This window comes from Osmerus eperlanus, chromosome 1, assembly GCF_963692335.1.
Source record: "Osmerus eperlanus chromosome 1, fOsmEpe2.1, whole genome shotgun sequence".
Taxonomy (NCBI): Eukaryota; Metazoa; Chordata; class Actinopteri; order Osmeriformes; family Osmeridae; genus Osmerus; species Osmerus eperlanus.
The window spans coordinates 14,834,431-14,847,636 of NC_085018.1; the positions used below are offsets into that span (position 1 = coordinate 14,834,431).

The 13,206-nt window shown below is 44.7% G+C and overlaps 3 protein-coding genes across 4 annotated transcripts in view; 2 read left to right on the plus strand and 1 right to left on the minus strand.

The window, feature by feature from the left end:
- LOC134017217 (cadherin-like protein 26) overlaps positions 1-3,620 on the plus strand; it is a 6,030-nt gene extending 2,410 nt beyond the window's left edge. Inside the window, 11 exon segments of the mRNA XM_062456663.1 lie at positions 6-94; positions 325-626; positions 829-971; positions 1,125-1,349; positions 1,452-1,673; positions 2,095-2,213; positions 2,312-2,392; positions 2,495-2,581; positions 2,696-2,734; positions 2,835-2,918; positions 3,058-3,620. Coding sequence (XP_062312647.1) covers positions 6-94; positions 325-626; positions 829-971; positions 1,125-1,349; positions 1,452-1,673; positions 2,095-2,213; positions 2,312-2,392; positions 2,495-2,581; positions 2,696-2,734; positions 2,835-2,918; positions 3,058-3,270 — 1,604 coding nt within the window. The 3' untranslated portion in view covers positions 3,271-3,620.
- Positions 3,490-6,027, minus strand: LOC134021481 (protein LSM14 homolog B-like). The gene is made up of 8 exons (XM_062462371.1): positions 5,855-6,027; positions 5,519-5,682; positions 5,279-5,414; positions 4,807-4,980; positions 4,657-4,713; positions 4,416-4,571; positions 4,144-4,276; positions 3,490-4,046 (listed from the first exon to the last, which is right to left on the minus strand). The coding sequence occupies exons 1-8, from the start codon at positions 5,970-5,972 to the stop codon at positions 3,863-3,865; spliced, it is 1,122 nt and encodes a 373-aa protein (XP_062318355.1). The 5' UTR covers positions 5,973-6,027; the 3' UTR covers positions 3,490-3,862.
- Positions 6,028-6,394: 367 nt separating this feature from the next.
- Positions 6,395-12,905, plus strand: LOC134021486 (transcription initiation factor TFIID subunit 4-like). Of its 2 annotated transcripts, XM_062462385.1 has the most exons (15): positions 6,395-7,639; positions 8,007-8,140; positions 8,322-8,438; positions 8,640-8,720; positions 8,888-9,010; positions 9,191-9,280; positions 9,396-9,596; positions 9,728-9,860; positions 9,948-10,062; positions 10,155-10,324; positions 10,450-10,580; positions 10,695-10,820; positions 11,142-11,198; positions 11,316-11,435; positions 11,580-12,905. In XM_062462385.1, exons 1-15 carry the CDS (start codon positions 6,838-6,840, stop codon positions 11,745-11,747), a joined length of 2,568 nt encoding a protein of 855 aa, XP_062318369.1. In that variant the 5' UTR covers positions 6,395-6,837; the 3' UTR covers positions 11,748-12,905. The 2 variants fall into 2 exon arrangements, 1 of the variants encoding a protein (XP_062318369.1); XR_009930518.1 differs by lacking the exon at positions 11,580-12,905 and having other exon boundaries at positions 10,703-10,820; positions 11,316-11,395.
- The last annotated feature ends 301 nt before the right edge of the window (positions 12,906-13,206 follow it).

A 13,206-nucleotide genomic window follows, 5' to 3' on the forward strand; every position in this document is an offset into this window, starting at 1 on the left:
GAGAGCCAAGTTCACCATTGAGGGAAATGAGGGAGGCCACTTTAAGATTGTGACGGACCCTGAAACCAATGATGGAATTCTGTCTGTAGTAAAAGTATGTGTCAGGCTACTTTTCCTTTCATGCCTCTTGCCTGTTTTGTCCTCTTCATGACAACACCTTGAATTGCACTGACACTATGTGACGTACATTTGTCATATCATCGATATTTAAAGAGGTTTTAAAGACGTTATAAAAAAAGCTGCTTCAAAAGGAACAGCACAGTGATCAGTGATGAGCCTCACCTGTTTATCATAACCTATATTTATTGTTCTGTGTGAGTGCAGCCCCTGGACTTTGAGGATGGTGCAGAGAGAGAACTGTCTGTGTCTGTGGAGAATGAGGAGACATTCTTTTCCTGCGAGGTGAAGAACAGGGCCGTCTCTGGCCTGTGGACCGTTGACACAACCGCAGCTCTGCCTCAGCGTAGCTCTGAGCGGTTCATCATCCACATAGAGGATGCCAACGACCCACCCATCTTTATTATGCCCGTGAAAGACACCTCAATGATGGAGAACACAGAGGTGGGATCCCCTGTGGAGACCATGACTGCTGTTGACCTGGACTCCAGTCACGCAAATGAGTTTGTGTAAGATTTCTCTCCAGCGCTTGTTAGTGGTTGAGTTTGCGGGATATGCTGTGAGATTTGGCCACTCTACGATGGCGCGACATCAATCAAATCCATAGAATTCATGTTTGAACAGAAACTCATTAGACTGTCGTCATGTGACTGTATCATTGTGTGTCAAGAAAGTGGCATTCTCCTCCTCACTCCTCCCTGTGTGGATCAGGTATGTGAAGGGATACGATCCAGACGACTGGGTGACTGTAGACCTCCATACTGGCCACATCACCACAGCCAAATTACTGGACAGAGAATCCCGCTTCATGGACAAAGATGTCTACACGGTCATACTCTACGCTGTTGACAATGGTAGGGGAGGATGATAGGTGACCCTTATTTATATTTCAGTTTCCATAAAGTGATGGTACACAAAGCCAAGAATAAGTGCTAATCTGAGAACGGATATTCTTTCTATTCAAGCACCGAATTCAATGTGACTCCTGCCGTCCCTCGCTTATGCAGGTGAGCCGCCCTTGACAGGCACAGGGACCCTGAGGATCCATGTAAGGGATCAGAATGACAACGTGCCACAGTTGACAGTGAGCTATGTGGACATGTGTGTGTCTGATGGCCCAACCACAGCCAACATCACAGCCTTTGACCTGGACCTGGATCCGTACGGAGGGCCCTTCCTGTTTCAGCTCCTGGGAGACACTGATGGGAAATGGAGTCTGGATCCTTCATATGGTAAAAACCCTTGTTTAATTTTTAAATGTCCTTATTATGTGACCCATTTCTACTGCCTGTAGCAACTCAATCTCTATGTTTCTGTTTCATTCAATTCACCAGGTCATTCAGTGAATCTGGTGAAAGAGACTAGTGTGTATGCTGGGTCCCACACTGTTGAGATGAAGATCTCGGACTTGCAAGGCCAATTTGCGATGTATAACCTCTCTGTAACTGTGTGTGACTGCTCTGTCACACCCAGCTGCCAGAGAGGCAGAGTTACTGTCACTCAAATGGGATACGGAGCCATCGGAATCCTGTTCACCTCCTTGATTGTGTTGCTATGTAAGAGACTGTTCAGATTCATTGAGTATCTATATCTATTTGAGGGTTAACCCTTGTGTTATCTTCGGGTCATTCTGACCCATCAGTCATTGTGACCCACCGTCGTATTGCGACAGATTTACCGCATACAAAGACAAAGTGAAGCATTTTCTTTTAACCGTTGGGCTGTCTCAGACCCCCCACATTGCAAAGGTTAAAAGAAAATTATTTTAATTTGTTTTTGTATTGGGTAAAATTGGGTAAACACAACGATGGTTCGTTATGAACCTTTGGGTCATGTGACCCGAAGGCAGCACGAGGGTTAACTGAAGTATCAGAGAGCAGTAGATCATGGCTTATAAGACATCTGGATCCATCAAGCACAAGCACTAACAGGTTGAGGATGATTATGTGACTCTACTGATTTGTATGTTTTTGTTAGTTTTCTTGTCGTTGTCTGTCGCCATCTTTTGTGGAAAGGAGCAGTCCATCATTCATATAGACAGCTCACCAGACACCCTGCTCCACAATAACACAGAAGCACCAGGAACTGACTGCATGGTTGGTACAATTGCTCATGGTCAATGAGGAAATAAGACAAGAAAGATGTGATGTTTTCATGAATTGTATTGATTGCATTATTGTGTTTTTATGTCAAGGTTCCCACTGTGCCACTAGTGCTGCCCACAGATCAACAGAAAACAATATGGTCACAATGGCATCCCCAGTCCACTAAAACGGCAAGTGCGGGTGGTATCCCTCAGGTGTGCTGGGTGATACATACTGGTATTTGTACAAACTGATACTCTGAGAACAATATATCATTGTTTTATCACACACAGGTTTTAGATCAAAACTTCAGTATTCATGGTGCCAGAGGCTATGGACAGGAGGATCTTCAACTGTTCAATGACAACTCTCTGTACATGGTATGCAAACACACAGACAACAATGTGTGCAGACAGTAGCTAACAGGAGTGTTATTCAATGCAATCTTACATCTCTGCCCTCCTCTGACCCCTTTCATTTTCAAAACACACAAGATATCACCGTGTGCAGTTACAAACAGCTACCACCATCAGGTACTATGACTTACTGTTGAGATTTTGTTTGGTAGATTCTATGCCAATGTCTCCTGTTTTGGTGACGACATGAACTTGATTTATCTTCTCTGTTCAACAGGGATTCGTTCAGATAAATAAGTATAGCAACAATACAATGAACTGTGGCTCTGTAACAAATGCCTTTCGATCCCTGCTTCACCAGGTTTGTATCTTGTTCCTTTTTGGTGAAAGGCTAACACTACATTGCCTTACAGTATTATTATATATTTGTTATTATATATTGTTGACAAAAATGGTAACTCATATGGGACACTGTCCACTCCTCTCTTCCCAAACTGTAGAGGTTGTACTCCATCCAGGTTCCAGGGGAAGAGCTGGGGGACTATGACCCAAACCCCTATGCCGATGAGGGGGACTCATCTGGGGGAACCCAGTTCCAACTGGACACCATCTCCATCCCTGATGACACCTTGGACATTGGAGATATGCAGGATCTCAGCCCAAAGTTCAATCAGCTGGCTTCTCTCTGCATCCCTGATTCTGCCAACCATTGATTCAAGAGGACCATAGGGTCCGCATGTATTGTGAATAATGATAGTATAATTAACTTTTAATCTTTAAAATAATAAAAGAATGATGTGCCCATGTGAAGTAACATCCTTACAAACAATATTTTTTTTTACTGTTTATTAATAAACGATGAGTCACAATTACATTTCCCCAAGGATTCAATTATTTTCATTAACAATAATACAAAGAGAAAAAAAACGTAGTATTGGCACATATCGATGTATTTTACATATGGGAAACAGGCCCTGAAAACCCTTGTAATTGTGTTTACAAAAATCAAATACATCCTTCAACTGTACTTTCAATTTATTCTATAACCTGTGGGCTGATATCAATTTGGATGCCTCTAAATACTAATGCTTAAACCAAATAGGATGTTTCAAAATACTAATAAACTCAAGATGTATTACAGTACATATTTTGAAGATAAATCAATTGATGTGTTGCCATGTCTGTCTAGCAAATACTTGCCATTTTTTTTTTCATTGAAAATATTTCGGATTTTGAACTGAGAGGGTTGGCATTGACCAACTGAATTTTACTCGAGCACAGAACACAAAATAAACCTGAGAACATTCAAAGTGTTAACCCTTTAGACTTCACACTACCACGACCCACTTTGGGTCTGGGCTGCTGGAGGGCTCTGCTCGGCCCTTTCCGGCCACGACTGCCCCTGCGGAACCCTCTGTCCCTCAGGAGACATCCAGGCACCCCAAATGTCTCCATGTTCAGCTTCTTCTCCTCTGCCCAGGTTGTCCGTCTGGAACAGATAAGGATACAATAATGAGCAGTAGTCCTGACTACTGTCATTTAATTTGACCTTTCAAGGTCTACAAAAGGAACAAACATCAAATCACCTTGGCTTGAGGTCGGCTGAGACACCATCGAAGAAGCACTTGTTTCTGTCATAGTGCAACTTCTCTTCAACAGAATCCTCCTCCGCCGTGCCACCACTAGTAGGAGTCTCCACTCCAAAGTCCATCTTTGCCTCTGATGCAGGAAGAAGAGATTAGAAAATAATATACATTTCTGAAACACCTTTTCTCCCTCCAACATGTAAGATTAGATATAGATTCCCGATCTCTGTAAATCAGTACTTATGGAGCACGATTACGTCCTAAGCAGACACCTTTAATGATTACTTGATCCTCAAGCTTCTTTGGAAGGTCATCTTTACAGAACTGGGCATTAGCAGTGTCAAAATCAAAGTCAGACTCAAAATGTAATGTAGTAGTCTTTGAGTCATCCACAAGAAGTTGACCTCTTCCGTGGATTCTGCGATTGCCTGTAAGAATAAGGATTATGTTTAAAGTGCAACAACTGACATTTGAGTTACTGTACAACTTGTCAAGTGATTACATCTAGTAGACCTTGACGTTGTTTTGGTGTGCGATTCTCACTGTTGCCCCTCTGGGATGCAGTCAGTCCTAAATACAGGTTGGAAAATGAAAATGTCAGACAATTAATGGTGGGAGGCTGAGTCTGATGAATTGAACGTCCTTTGTTGTGGTCTCAAGGACCTGGTTCATTCTTGCTGCGAGCGCCAGGCTTCCTCTGAGACTGGGAGCGAGAGGACTCTCTGCTCTGCTGCTTGGAGGCTGGCTGGCCCCTCTTCTGGGCAGCCTCGACCACTGGCACAGTCTGGACAGCATGCTCTACCATCGCCCCACCGCTGAGTGAAAGACCCTGCAACCCTATAAGAAGATCCAGCAGATAATCGTGCTATATAATATGGTGGCATTATCATTTGGAGGCATATTGTGATGGATGACATGTTGAACAGATGATGGAGATTATGTTTCCATCAGGCTTTACCAATGGTGAAGTGGTACTTGATGCATGCATTTGTGTAAATGCTGCTAAATGACTAAATGTAAATGCCCTCTTCACACTAAGACTAAAGGTTAGGTACGCTTGTGGCCATGAATAAAAACGGTATACCATTGTCCACTGCTGCTTTGTAAACAACAAGCAGGTTCAAAACTAACTCACCAAGAGCCAGGGCTGTAGCATATTGCTGGTTGAATAGAGAGCTTACATCCAGTTGATTGTAGTTGGGTATCACACCGCTGTGTGCATTGTAATGCGTTTGGGGCAGGTAGGTTTCAGATGAGCTGCCAATGGATGACTGCAAAAAGAAAGACATCACAAAACTTAGTTAAGTACTACTTTAAATATGATTAGGCCCTACATAGCTCAGAATTGCAGGCTTGTGAAGTTCTCATACCCTACCTGCAAAAAGGCAGGGTCATGAGGCAAACAACGGAGGGATTTTGGTGGTTCACAGACAGTAATATCCTTGATGTCACGTCCTCTAAAGATTATGTATTCAAAAGTGTAATGTTTTGGAGGTACAGGTCTGTTTGATGGTCGGTGCTCGGTTCCATATGACTTAACTGTTGAAAGAAAAGGACCATTAACTTGGGATTGGACTGTAGCTTACTGTACCGGCGCGATAGTCTTTTCAAGAAGTCCCAGCCTAGCTACATGATTGCGTTAAATAGTTTGCGCTACGGTAGCTAAATCTGATAAGGTAGCAAAAAACGGCAGGACTGCGGACAACCTCACCTCTTGCTAAAGCCAACGTCGAGTTAACTGTATCGATAGAGTATAGGATGCCGTCGTATCGAATTTGGGCTTTAGATATAAGACTTATCTTACTCCCAATGTAAGGCGTCCCGGACATTCTTGCTTTGCATCTATTCACAAAGGATAGATAAATTAACTCAGTTGGACCAACAGGTGGATAATCACAGGCATAATTTACAGCAGGTGCCAAACCTATATTAAATTGGATCAAATAGCCTAGATTGGTACAATCTTTTAGTTTTTATTGACTAATTTCAACGTGTATCCTACAGATAAGACAGCAAATGTATAATGCATGCATTGCCTTCACTTAAGTTGGCGTCATTTGTACTTCATTTAATATTAAGACCACAGACAGGTAAATATGAGCAGTAGGCCTATACTGGTGTAGTATGCATACATCTCTGTCCATTCGTCCCGCCCTAACATGTAGAAACTACCAATCCGCGAATACCCGGATCTCTGTGGTGACGTTATAGCTCATGGGCGCAGGCGTACGTTAGTTTGCAACTCTTTCAGTCCACACACACCTCGCAGAAGTGTGAAGATGGCGTCAGGCTCTGATCTGCTGTACCAGGTATTTCTGAATACAGAGGTGGACGAAAAAGTAGTCAGTGATCTAGTGGGATCTCTTGAATCCGAGCTCGCAAGCTCGGTTCACATAAACCATGGGGTTGAGAGTCAGACAGGCGCCCTACACATGGCTAGTACCGGAACAAGGAATAACGTTAATGCTAGCTAATCTCCAGATAAAACTGGGACTTGTTGAAGAGGTTGCCAAAGCAGGTATGCAGTGTTACTACCACGTTGTCTCGCTAACTGTTTCCCTAAGTGTAAGAAAAAGCAAACGCCAATTGTTTACTCAGGTAGAACTTGGAAGTGGTCTGGCTTGAACTGTTTCCCCTGCAAAATCGGGACTGGAGTGCAAGTGTCATTAGCACAGTTCAGTTTTCATTTTAGCTATGGATGCATCACCGGTTGGGTCGGACTCATCGACAGAAAATGACCAAATCAAGACAGTTGTTGTTAGTGTTAATGCTGTCCCAAATCACGCCGAAAAAGTTACATCGTCAGTAAAAACTTTTAATGGAAGCACTATTATTGTCTCCCACAGTTCAGGAACCACTTCCTCTCTCACGGGGATGTCAAAAATCTGCACTGGTAGCGAAAGCGGCAGTACAGTAGTCAGCAATGAACTAAAACTGTCGAATGTGACAATGCCTCCCACATCAAACAGTGTCATTCAGACTTGTATTAACCAACAAAATACTGTCACCTCATCTCCGGCTGCTGGTTTGGGTGGTGGGCTTACCGTAACACTTGTGAAGCCGTGTATGCAAACTGCAGGATCGTATACAACTTTGAATGGGGACAGTTGTACGGAAAATGTCAAAGCACCGAAGGAACCCTTAACGTCTGCACCATTTAGGAGCATTCAAACTCCACTTTTAAACAGTGATCAGTCACCTAGTTCCTCAGTGCCTGCCAGTGCAGAATCGCACATTGCCAAGGCAGAGGCGGTCCAAACAATCATAAAGACAGAACCGCAGACTGTTCCAGCCGTTGTTACAAATGCGGACAATTTAACACCGGGGATAATCATCAAGAATCCGTTGCTGCAAAGCACACCAAAGACGTGCACTCCTGTGATAGCAGCTGCCAGCCCGGGCGGAATCAGAGCCATAGCACCACAGGTGTTAGCCCCACGTCTCTCCCAGACATCCCCGAATCAGCCCAACTTACAGAACATCCAGCTGCCCCCAGGTAGGCAACAAACTTAAATTTCGGAGTAAGCAACAGAAAACATTAGGGATATTGAAAGGTTGAAAAAAAAAACGAAAAGTCTTAAGAAATATAGAAAATTAAGTCAGCATACTGCTGGTTGAATGAGGAGCTTGCATTAAGTTTTTGGGTATCTCTATAGTAATGTGTCCTGTACAGATAAGTGGCAAATGAGCTATGTCCCAAAAATATCACTCATATGGATTGATCATCGATCCGAGTGACTTTCAGAAAAATAAAATAAGTTCCATCAGAAATATGTCATCGTATGACAGGTTTTTAGGTTGGCTTCAAACTCCTTCCTATCTCTGTCCGTAGGTTTAAGCAGGTTATGTTGTCTTCAACACAGGTATGGTCCTGGTGCGCAGTGACAGTGGGCAGCTGATGATGATCCACCAACAGATCCTGTCTCAGATGCAGGCGTCTCGCCTCGCCACCCCCACAAGCACACCAGGACACCAAGTCCAGATCACCTCAGTCCAGGTAAGACCACCTGTGCCCATGTTCAGGAAACAAAACACCAAAAAAACGTATTAACCCACCTCACCAACACCAGACGACACATTCACATAAGACACCCACGACTGTTCGTTTCTGACAGTCGCTGTCAGTTTCAAAGCAAATGATGAGATCACACCTCTTGGTGTTCTTTACTTCTTCCCAGACCCCTGGTACCTCCATCCTGCCCAGACAGGTGACCCCCACCATCATCAAGCAGGAGTCTCCTGCCCTCACCTCTGCCCCTGTCACCATCACACTTCAGAGACCCCATGTTTTACAGGTACCATTCAATTTTGGTAGCTTCTGGTACAGCATAGTTTCTATGCTACAGTCAGCCTTAAAAACAACCCCAAGCAACCGAAACTGCTCGGTTTACAGTCATTTACAACTACTACTTACTCTGACTGTTGGAACCAAAAAAAGGTGATGAATTCAGACACTCCAGAAGTTACACATTGTTCTCTATGGTTTTCCTCCCCAGAGCCCTATAGGTGCAGCATTACCAGGCACATCCCAAATGACAGTCAGCCCATCCACCGGGACCACTGTCACCTTGGCAACGGTGAGCCACCAGTTTTCATCCAATCCCTATGACCCCCTGTTGATCGGGACTAGGGCTGGGCCTCCACTATTTACAGCATGCTGATACTCGATACTCCAAACAGTGCTGAATGTATTCATACATTGGTTGTATGAGGGGGATTTGAACACTGAATTGTGTTGCTGCAGGAAACCATGGAGAACGTGAAAAAATGCAAGAACTTTCTCTCGACTTTAATCAAACTGGCATCCAGCGGGAAGCAGTCTTCAGAGACAGTGGAAAACGTCAAAGACCTGGTCAAAGACCTGCTGGTGAGTGCAGACACCACCAATCACAGCTGGTATGGACAAGAATGACCAGTATGGAGAGTAGTCTAGCTTTAGCATTTTCCATAGTAGGGCACTAAAACTAGGATTGGAACAGTGTTTCCCCCCCACTAACATATTGCATTGATTTAATCATTTACTCCCTTCTGTGCTTGTTTCCAACAGGATGGCAAGATTGAACCAGAGGATTTCACCAGTAAGCTGTACAAAGAGCTCAGCTCCTCACCTCAGCCTTACCTTGTGCCTTTTCTCAAGGCAAGCATTGCTGCCACCGCCATCATGTTTCTCACCTCACCCATTGCAACAAATGCTGAGCCTAATGCCAATAAGGATTCCTAATGTAGGTCTAAATTCTGTGTTCCTATTCCAGAGAAGCCTTCCAGCCCTGAGGCAGCTCACCCCAGACTCGGCAACATTCATCCAGCAGAGCCAGCAGCCAGCCCATACAACCTCCACCCCCAGCCCCACTCCTATGGTGGTCCTCGGCAGCCCAGCTCTAATGCCTGCTGCCTCAGCCTCCAGATCCCACCTCCACCCTGTCATCAGCAAACAGGGACACCCAGCATCACTGGTAATCAGCTTTTCATATGGTCTAACTATGGAATATTATGTTCTACAGATGAAGGAAATCAGTTTTATTTCTTATTTACCTGTGAACCCATACGTGCATACCCCCCTGCCCCCCTGCCCCCCCCCCCCCAGGTGCAGCAGGGGACCATAGTCAGGCCTCCCCAGGTTACCCTGGCAACAACCTCCGCGGTATCACTGAGGGGTCAGGCCCCCAGTGGCTTAATGCTGGGGCAGCCACAGGTGCAGTTCAAACAGCTGCAGCAAGGTAAGAGTGGGAACACACCAGCACATTTAACTGTGTGGTAAACCAAGAAACATGACAGGATCTGTCTGTCTCTGTGTTCTCTCTCAGTCCCCATGGCAAGGCCTGGTTTGAGACCTGGCTTTAAAACCATTTCTGGCCCTGCTTCCCTGGCCACTGCAGCCCACAAGAATAAGTTGAGAGGGGCCGGTGCAGGCACCTTCAGGTCTGCCTCATAAACAAGACAAACTTGACCTCTGAATGGGAGGGTTTGCTCACGTGGTCTTGCTGATTTTGTGTGCTTGTCAACACTTCCAGGGAGGAGGATGACATCAACGATGTGGCGTCCATGGCCGGGGTGAACCTGTCCGAGGAGAGCGCTCGGATCCTAGCAACCAACTCTGCGCTGGTGGGGGCAGTGACGCGCTCCTGTAAGGATGAGGCATTCCTCCATACCTCCACTCTGCAGAGGAGAATCCTGGAGATAGGTGAGGTTCCTCCCCCCTACACACACACACACACACACACACACTGAAAGTAGGATTTGTTTTGAGCTCAGCTGTTTACTCTTTACTCCTACATGCCCCCATGGCTGTGTGTCTGTCCTCTCCAGGCAAGAGATGTGGGCTAGTAGAGCTGGGCCCAGAGGTGGTGACCTTCTTGTCCCATGCCACCGAACAGAGGCTGCGAAACCTGCTGGAGCGGGTCACTGAGGTGGCTCAGCACAAAAACATCAGTTTCAAGGTATGTCAGTTACAATACATTCTTTATCAATGTAGGGGTGGTGTGGTATGAAATCTTCGAAAGGTCTCGTACCCGACAGCTGACAGTGACGGCACTTCCCTTTTTTTTGGGCAGGAGGATAGTCGGTACGAGCAGAAAAGCGATGCGAGGGCCCAGCTCAAGTTCTTTGAGCACCTGGACCAGGTGGAGAAGCAGAGGAAAGAAGAGCAGGAGAGAGAGATCCTGATGAAGGCTGCAAAGGTACAGGGGCAGAAACAGAAACCAAACGCTCCTCTCCTAGACTCCTAGATGTGGATTTCTTGAAATGTGGGGTCCCTTAGTGGCCAGGAGTGACTACACCTGTTTCAGGATAAAGGGGGTGGGTGTAGCTCAGCGGTAGAGCGTTTGCCTTTTAGGTTGCAGCTTCAAAATCTTCCCTGTGTGTGGCTCTGGATGAAAGTGTCTTTTAAAATGAAGGCATGATAAAGGCAGGCCTTTTATATGTGGAGCCTTGGTGTGGTGACCTGTTTTCACATGAGTCTGTGACCCCTGTCCTGTCCTCTGCTCTGCGGGGTCTTTCAGTCTCGAGCTCGACAAGAAGACCCGGAGCAGCTGCGACTGAAACAGAAGGCCAAAGAGGTAGGAGACACTGGAGGTGTGGACCTGGAGCTGTTATTCTGTGCCAGTCCACCAGTGGGATGTTGTTTTTTCCCAGGTGTGCTCATTAGCTCCCTTTCTTTGTGTGTGTGTGTTCAGATGCAGCAGCAGGAGCTAGCGCAGATGAGACAGAGGGAGGCCAACCTTACTGCTCTGGCAGCCATCGGCTCCAGGAAGAAGAGGAAGCTGGGCTCTGCAGCCTCTCCTGCTGGAGCAGAGGTAAGGCGGTCAGATTCTTGCTAACCCTCGCCTGGGATCTTAAATCCCAGGGTCTTAACTTAAATAGACCCGATATGGAACTTGTTGGCAAGCATTTTGTCACACTGTCATGTACCTCTATCTGTCCTGTGGCTCCCTCTGCAGGGTTCGGGGTTCAGTCCTTCTGTGTCAGGTAGTCCAGGTTCGGCGGCGTCCAGGCAGTTCAGCCGTCAGCGCATCACCAGGGTGAACCTCAGGGATCTGCTCTTCTGCCTGGAGAACGAGAGAGAGAGCGATCGCTCCCAGCTTATCTACAAAGGCTTCCTAAAGTGAAGAGACTAAAGAGAGAGAAAGAGTGAGGGAGATACTCCTGGGTGGGGAGAGACCTGCCTCTCAGTTCAGAATCTTCTCAGATAGTCTTTTTACTTTCATCTCCACCGAGAGATGTATGAAGAGACTCCTCAGTGACTGGATACCTTTTGAATTTCAGTTGTTTTCATCCTACCTTGAAATGTAACTCAATGATCCAGGCGGCTCCTATGACTACCATGTAGGCCATTGTTCTTTTTCAAGTCTAAGAACCGACTTTCCTAAAGACATACTCTTGTTCTACTTTGTATGTTGTGTACTACTTGTAATGTTTTGACCAACCACATACAGTATATGTCCCTGTAGAGTAAAAAGTCAATTCAGTTTAGTGTATGAAATGAAATCATACAAATAGTTTTAATCACATTTTACTATAGTTATCTAGCAGGAATTTTAATTGGCATTAATCTACTCAGTGTGAATAACAACAAAATAGGCCATATACTGTATTTGTACATGATTTTTATGAACATCAAAAGTAAAACTTCAGATAATTATGATCTAACACAATAACACTGAGTTTGGTTGCACTATGCTTTAATTCCCTGTCTAGTATGTTTTCAGTTTAGACCGATTTTCTTTCTTCCAAGTATGGAAAATCTATACGTGTGCTATATTTTTGTGTGTGGCATTTTGTAGCAACAAATTGATAACAGGATATATAATTGGTGTTTTTGTTGATTTCATGCTTTTATTCTTGCACTTGCGCTGAGGGATTCAATTTCCAAAATTATGTTCCCTAAAATATGGTTAATAGATTTTTATAATCTGACAAGGCTTTGTGGGGTTCTGTACAGCATGCCTTGTGATTTGGGTTGGGATTTAAGGCATGTATTATTGCACCAACAATTTACAATACAAGCCCTTTTAAACATGCAAAATGTGTACTTTTTTATACCAAGGTTATTGACATTCGATGACATGACGGTTATAATTGTCATTGTCTCTTATTATACAGCCTGTGCACCCAATGTCTTCCCATTGGTGAATTTCTGTCAGCATGTTTTTCTCAGAGAAATTCCATGGAGAATCTGAGAATGGTTTCTTGTACATTTTGCATAGACTTTTGTTCATATGTAAATATTTTTATATAGGTCTGAATAAATGATTTTTTTACTGTCATGTTTTTTCATGGTCAAGTTTAGGGTAATAAAATATGCCGCAAAATACATCTACTAGATGACAGTGTGTCTATGTGTTTACATGAGTAAACTCCTTGTGAACCTGTTCTAATAGCTTCATTTCCCCACAGGGTGGCAGTAAAATCTCACATAATTCACTGCTGCCTGTTCGGTAGGTAGGCCTCTGCAAGCCAAGTAAGAATGAAGCTGAACATGTCATGCCTGAAGATGTCTTGTAATACTGTATATTCATGACTTCTCTGCCTATTACATTCTCTATACAGGAGTTTCAAAAGGACAGT